General features: G+C 53.1%; 1 protein-coding gene and 1 pseudogene across 1 annotated transcript; both read left to right on the top strand.

Moving 5' to 3' along the window:
* Positions 1-1,213: 1,213 nt before the first annotated feature.
* On the top strand, positions 1,214-2,439 carry LOC125548185 (uncharacterized). Its single transcript, XM_048711857.2, has one exon. It carries the CDS (start codon positions 1,287-1,289, stop codon positions 2,256-2,258), a length of 972 nt encoding a protein of 323 aa, XP_048567814.1. The 5' UTR covers positions 1,214-1,286; the 3' UTR covers positions 2,259-2,439.
* Positions 2,440-3,285: 846 nt separating this feature from the next.
* On the top strand, positions 3,286-5,570 carry LOC147978980 (uncharacterized; annotated as a pseudogene).
* The last annotated feature ends 1,370 nt before the right edge of the window (positions 5,571-6,940 follow it).

Raw genomic sequence — 6,940 nt, 5'->3', positions numbered from 1 at the left:
GCCGGTCTCGAGGGCCACGCTGGCTCCAGCATCAACGAAAACACCCTCGGCGCAAGATGTGTGTAGGTGGGCCTCACACAACTGTCTCAAATCTTATCCTTATCCTTTCTTCTACCTTCAGCCCCATCTCTCTCTGCGCCATGCTTCTTCTTTTCCTTTACCCCGTGCTGCCGCCGGCCGATGGCTGCTGTCGTCCGTGTGCTCCGCCAAGCCGAGGGACTGCCCGACTGCTCGCCGAGTTACTGCCTGACTACTGCCGACCGGCGCCCGCTGCCATGAAAAAGGGTTGCAGCAAATTACATCGCCGGTCGTATCAAAAAAGGAAGACGGTTGCAGCAAAACATCGTCAGCATCGTCATGGGTTGCAGCTAAGACATGAAGCTTGAAGCTTTTTTCAGTACCGGTTGTAGCTTCTGTAATCGCTGGTTGCAACCTTTTGTTCTCGTCCATGGCTTTCGGCTCTATGATTGAAGCTTTTTTATCGCCGGATGAAGCTTTTTCCATCGTGATACGAAGCTTTTTTGTCACTGGTTGCAACTTTTCGTCAATTGGTTTTTCATCTTCTTTGCTATCATCGTTTTCTAGTTTGCTGAAAGCATCATATTTTTTTGCTACCACCGTTGTTTTTGGATGTGAATCACGGGGCGTCGTCGCCATTGATTCTGCAGGGGCGAGGGAGAGGTGAGGGGATGGACAACACAGGTGAGCAGCGGAGCTGCAACCAGCAGCTCAAAAGGCGACGGGCGACGGCGGCGACCGGCGACGGCGACGACGAGTGACGGCGAACAATTTTTTCGCAAACAATTTTTTTCGGAATTTTGCCTTTTTATATATTTTCCCTGATCTTATAGATTTTTATTTACTTTTTCTTGAAATTTTGAAAAAAAAATCCAACGTGGCATGCTGGTTGGACCCGTTGACTAGTCAAAACTGGTCACCCCAGGTCAAAACCGGTCAACAGGGAGGGGAGGGTTGAATCCTGACCGGTTTTGAGACTTGAGGGTTGTAATTTAGACGGTATTAAAGTTCAGGATTGTAAATTAGACTAGGAAAGAGTTGAAATATGCACTTCTCTCTTTCCTGACACGCGAGAAATAGAAACAAGCTCCAACGGCTGAGCATGTGACTGAGACTTTTTTTTGAGAGAGAGACTGAGACTTGGCAAAGCCGTTTCTTCAACCGAACCACCTGGGTCCATTCTGCGTGATTTATCCTCCAGGGCGAAATTAGCGCACCCATTTACGACCGAGCCTTTTCACCTCTGCTAGGGTAAGGTCCAGGTGGCCATGGAGGACGGCCGCCGCCGCCGCCGCCGCCGCCGCCGCAAGAGTGCCCAGAGGGAAACCGCGCCGGCAACCAAGATCGATGCCCTCACGGACGATTTTCTCGAGCTCGTGTTCCTGCGCCTCCCCTTGCATCGCCACCTCGTCTACGCAGCGTGCACGTGCCGGCGCTGGCGCCGCGTGATCGCGGGCGACGTCGGACGCTTCCTTCTCCGGTTCATCTCGCTCCGCGGCCTGTCGCCCGCCCACTTCTCCGGCCACTACCGCGTCGACGAGCGCCACCGGCACCCGCGTCCGCCCGGCGGCAACCCCGTCTTCGTCCCCTCCTCCTCGCGGTGGGTGGCCGCCGCCGTCGCGCGGAACCTCGCGCTCGACTTCCTCCCGCGGCCGGGACTGGCGGGCCGCTGCTGGGAGCTCGCCGACTTCTGGGACGGTCTCCTGCTCTTGCTGCTCCTGGACAAGGAGACAACATGGTCGCCGGCGTATGCCCTGGTCGTCTGCGATCCCCTGACGGGGAGCTACAGCACCGTCCCGCTCTCGGCGTGGTTCCAGGGCTGCGGTTGCCTGGGCGCCTTCCTCCTCCACGGCGAGGACGCGGGCGCGCGCATCAGCCTGTCCAACTTCAGGGTGACGTGCGCGGTCTATCGCCCTGGGGACGGCGTCGCCAGGGCCTGCGCGTTCTCGTCCGCCGGCGGCGGCCGCTGGACCTCCGGCGCCGCTCGTAGCAGCATGGCAGTCTACGGCGACCAGTTCGGGAGCGGCAGGGGTCTGGGCCCCTTCCACTTCGCAGGGAGCACCTACGGGTTCGCCTACTGGACGGTGGGAGACGGCATCCTTCTCGCTCTGGACAAGAAGGCCGCCGAGTTCTCCTCCTCCGTCGGGCTCGACGAGACGAAGTACGCCGCGCTCGAGGACAAGCGGCACACCGCCGAGTACGCCTACCAGAGCCCGTGGTTCCGAGCATGCTTATCCTAGCTGCCACGCCGTCGTTCAGGGTTCTGAATAATTCCTTAATTTGCCGTTTGTTGTGATGATCCTAGAGCATCATAGAGTATGTGTTTGTGTGAGCTTCTCGATGACCGCTTGTAGGCAAAGTGGCAAACACTTTTAGATGTTCTATTGCCGTGCATTCATAGTTTGTTTATTTACAACTTCAGTTCGTTGGATTGTTTGGTTATTGTTCTGGGCATGAATCTCGCCTTCAGTTTACTTTCATAAAGGTGAAATTGTTTGTTTTGGAGAAGGTCTTCTTCACAAAATTGTCTAGCTTAAACATAGGAAAAATTATGATTGTTCCACTATCCAGCTCCGAAATGTGAAGGTTGCAACAAAATTTTCCAAAATTTTAGTGCCCCACCAAACCGTGCGAAGAAATTGAGCATGGGCCAGTGAAGTGAAAGACGTTAGCGCTTGTTGTCATCTACTCAGCCCTCTAAGCCATCTCCTTTGACGCCGTTCTTCGCTGAGGGGCCCACCATTTGGCCACGTAGTCAACAATGAATAGTAAGCCCAGTAACGGCATTGCTGAGCAGCAAATTTGCTCCTGCACACCATTTGACCACGTAGTCAACAATGAATATTAAGCCCAGTAACGGCATTGCTGAGCAGCAAATTTGCTCCTGCATGGCTGCATTCGTTCTCGGACAGAGGATCAGTCTACGGACATGAATACGAAAACAGGGCCGGCCCTGAGGGGGGGGCAGGAGGGGCGGCCGCCCCGGGCCCCCGAAATCCAGGGGCCCCCTCCCGGCCTGTGCGTAGGTAGGCAAAGGCCCAAGCCACATGCAGACGGGAACGACGCAGCGTTGTCCTCGTTTTCCTTCTTCCAGCCCATGGTGTATATGCTTCTACATTAGAACAGGCATGCATGAGGCACGAATCAATCAGGAAACCCTAAAAACCGAATCAATCAGGATCCATCAGCTTGGAGACACAACCAGGGAGCTTTGATCGAGGATGAGGTCCAGTCGTCCAGATTGCAATGAATATGGCTGCACACGGGATGGGGCGTCTGCGCACCGGCGCTGGATGTCACCTATGGATGTGGGCGGTTGCCGGCCGGCCGGCCGATGTATATTCCACAAGTATCGTTAACCATTATGTTTCTGCAGTTTGATACTTTGTTCTTGTGGTCTAAATCTCAAAGAGATCAAGAACGAAAGTGATGTTTTGGATAATGATTCTGACGACTAATTTTCAGATGAACTATGCAATGACGGAATAAATTAGAAAATTAGGTCCTGATTTATTAAGTTTTAGACGAACTATCACAATACTTCTGCTTTGATTTTTGAAGATATGAAAGAATATTTTTCATATCATTTATATTGATTTTTTCATGATTCTAAATTAAGTTTTCAGGTATTGTTATTTATAATATCAATCCTACAATTAGTTCGTCTAAGGACTACTGTGCATATCGAACGCAAACATCATCACAGTGAACACGGCTTTGCCTTTCGAAACTATGTCTTGTGATAGACATTTAGACACACACACACACACCTTTACTTCCTCCATAGGTCATCATATAAAATTTTGGGTTACTCGTGAGTGAACCTGGGCATCCTCCGGGACGCCTAGTCCGGGCCGGGCTATGCAAAGCCCGACCTCAAAATCCTAAGCCTGAGCCCAGCCCGACCTGGCCCAAATGTCGGGCTTTCAAGCACCTTTTTTATAAAATAATGAACTTTGGGATATTAAAATGATATATTATACCGATATTTCTAATAAAATAATGATATATGCCATGTTCGGGCTTTTAGGCCGGGCTTCGGGCAGAAAAGCTGAGCCCGAGCCTGGCCTGGTTGTTGGGCTTTCGGGCCGGGCTGTCCACTCCCGGGTTTATTCGCGAGATCGTAATGACACAAAATCCAAAGTGTTTACAAAACTGAATATTATTGTAATGATGATCCAAAAGGGGGCCCCGAGTTTTAGTTTCGCCCCGGGCCCCTAAATTCTCAGGATCGGCCCTGTACGGAAACCGGCCATCCAATGCTACCGTGTACAATTCAAAAACTGTTTAAACAAACTGGACTATATTCATACAAACCGGATGAAATTCATACATTTCAGACATATTTTAACTAAAAATTATACCGGACTAAGGTAAAACTAGTCTATGGCCGACCCCGGTGGATATCCATTCCCACGACACAGATACCTTTGACTAGTCTACAACCGACCGCAGAGGATCTCCATTGTCTTTCCTGTGTCCGGCAGCCCACTCATCGGATTACCGTGAGACCCGGAGGTATATGTTTCAGTGCAAAGGGTGTCGTGGGAGTAAGTTTGACAATAGAATAGGGGGTACGTAGGAGGAGGCAAGATCCTAGCTACAACAAGGTTGTGCACGCAAGGTTTACGAGTTCAGACCCTTCTCGGAGGAAATAACAGCCCTACGTCTCGGTACCCGGAGGCTTGGCCGACTGGATTATGCGTGAGAGGAGGGGGGTGGCTTAAAGCATCTCCAACAGCCGCGCCAAAAGGCGCGCGCGCGGTAAACTGAGTTTTTAGCGCGCGCGGGACGTTTCGGCGCGCTCCAGCGGTGGCGGGAAGCTAGCGCGTGCGGGAATCGTTTGCGCGTGCGTGGAAAAAGGCGGCAGCTCGCGCGCTATTTTTGGCGCACCGCTTCCAACGCGCCTTTAAATTGCGGCGCTCGCCACGCGCCTATTCCACACTCTCTCTTCCTCTTCCGCTGCCACGCGTGCCCCCCCCACTTCCTTGTTGCTTCCTCGCCGCTCCAGCGCCCCACCACCGACGCGCCACCATGCTGCCGCGCCGCCGAGGAACGTCGGGCTACCGCGGCGTCCACCAGTGCCCCAACGGTCGTACTACGCCGAGATCCGGTCCGACGACGTCCAGCTCGGCCTCGGCACCTTCCGGACTGCGCACGAGGCCGCCCGCGCGTACGACGCGGCGGCGTGGCGCCTAGACAGGCCGCGCGCGCAGATGAACTTCCAGGACATCCACTCGCGACAGCAGGCGCATGACGTCACCCCTCCGCCTCGTCTTATCACGGACCAGGACCGTGCGGAGCACGCTCGGCTGCAGCGCCGCCTCCTCATCGTCGAGGAGGACGAGCGGGCCATGGCGGAGTGGCGCCGGTGCCACCCGGAGGACGTCGCCGATGAGCAAGCCTACTGGACAAAGCAGACGGAAAAGCGTCGCAAGGAACGGTTGGACAGGCGTCGGCGAAAGGCCCTGGCGTTATCGCAGTGCGATATCGTTGAAAATGGTGGGCAGTCGATCTTTACGGATAATGATCCTTGTTGGGACGACATGTGACTTGATATCTCGGACCAGACGAGCGAGGATGACGATGATGATGATGACGATTGGGAGTAGGTTGTAGTTTTATCTAGTTGCACTATCTAGTAGTTTTTTATGTCGTTGCACCGTAGTTATGTATCTATGCTTTGGAACTATGTATCGTTTATCTATGAATGTAAAATATCTATTGGAAAAGGCACAAGGATTTTTTCTATGTGCCTGCGATAACGCGTGCTGCATTTTAGCGCGACTGCTGGAGCGGCGCGCGCGCTGCATTTTGGCGCGGCTGTTGGAGCCAGCACTGCCGGCCGCGCAAAACCAGGCGAAGGGCACGTGACGCGTAGCGCGGCTGTTGGAGATGCTCTTATATAGAGTGCGACAGAATCCCAACCATCCTACGTTACACAGGGTTCAATGTACATTAAGACAGGGCGTTACTAGTAACGCCAATTATAAAGAGCTATAAATGATCTTTAAGACTACAGACTGAACGCCTGACCGTTGCCATCCTGGGTGACTTTAGGCCTTCTGTATTCCGAGTGGTTTCTTGTATGGTCGAGTGACTTCATCTTGGTCGAATGGAATTGGGGTTTCTGAGTAAGGTTGGAGGTTGAGTGGATTGCACTCCTTGGTGAACTCAGTCAGTTTTTTCTGTTGTATCTTGAATGTCTTTGGCTCTAGGGCAGTGTCCTTGGGTAAGGCATCTAGGTCAGGCCTATGACCCTACCCTAGGTACATGTCATTGTCATTATCCCCCGAATGGATTGAGGTCCGAGTAAAGAAAGAGCTGAAGTAGATTCTGACCCAATTCTCTCCTGCGGAGGTATCTCATCTGAGTCTGTGAATCATGCTAAAGCTTCGATCTTTTTTCAGTTGCCTCGATCGATTCAGTGGTCGTCGAGTGAACTCAACTGATAATCTTCGAGTGTTGATATGGTACAAAATCTTTGGCGCGATTGGTTACTCTATGGTCTCCGGATCTCATGGGATTCGAAATTTCGGGGAAGCGCGCGGGACAGAGCACGCCGTAGTAAACGGAGTGGATAGATGAGGATGCCTCGATCTTCGTGCCACCTTTTCCGCCACGTATCGGGCGAGCGCCTGCTGCGGGATATGATTAGATCGCTCAGGCCCACTTGTCAGCCACTCGGAAGTGGCCTCATAAATAGCGTCTGGGCCGAGGCGAAGCACAGTGCGCCCCAATCGTCCCCTTCTTCCCTTGCTTCAACACTGCGCTCTTCACCATCTTCGTCGTCTCCGTTCGCCCGCAAGCACTCTGTCGCCATGGGAAAGGACAAGACAGCGGACCTAGAGCGCAAGAAGGCGGCGGCGGTGAAGGGCAAGAAGACGAGTCGGGGGTCATCGTCGAGGTCCGGTCTGCTGCC

The sequence above is a fragment of the Triticum urartu genome, chromosome 3A (genome assembly GCF_056163025.1).
Source record: "Triticum urartu cultivar PI428250 chromosome 3A, HENAU_Tu73, whole genome shotgun sequence".
Taxonomy (NCBI): Eukaryota; Viridiplantae; Streptophyta; class Magnoliopsida; order Poales; family Poaceae; genus Triticum; species Triticum urartu.
Note: the sequence above shows the minus strand (reverse complement) of the source record. Positions and strands in the feature narration are given on the sequence as shown.

What these genes read in the sequence shown, in the direction of transcription:
- LOC125548185 (XM_048711857.2), top strand. Translation starts at nt 1,287, where the DNA reads ATGGAGGACGGCCGCCGCCGCCGCCGCCGCCGCCGCCGCAAGAGTGCC.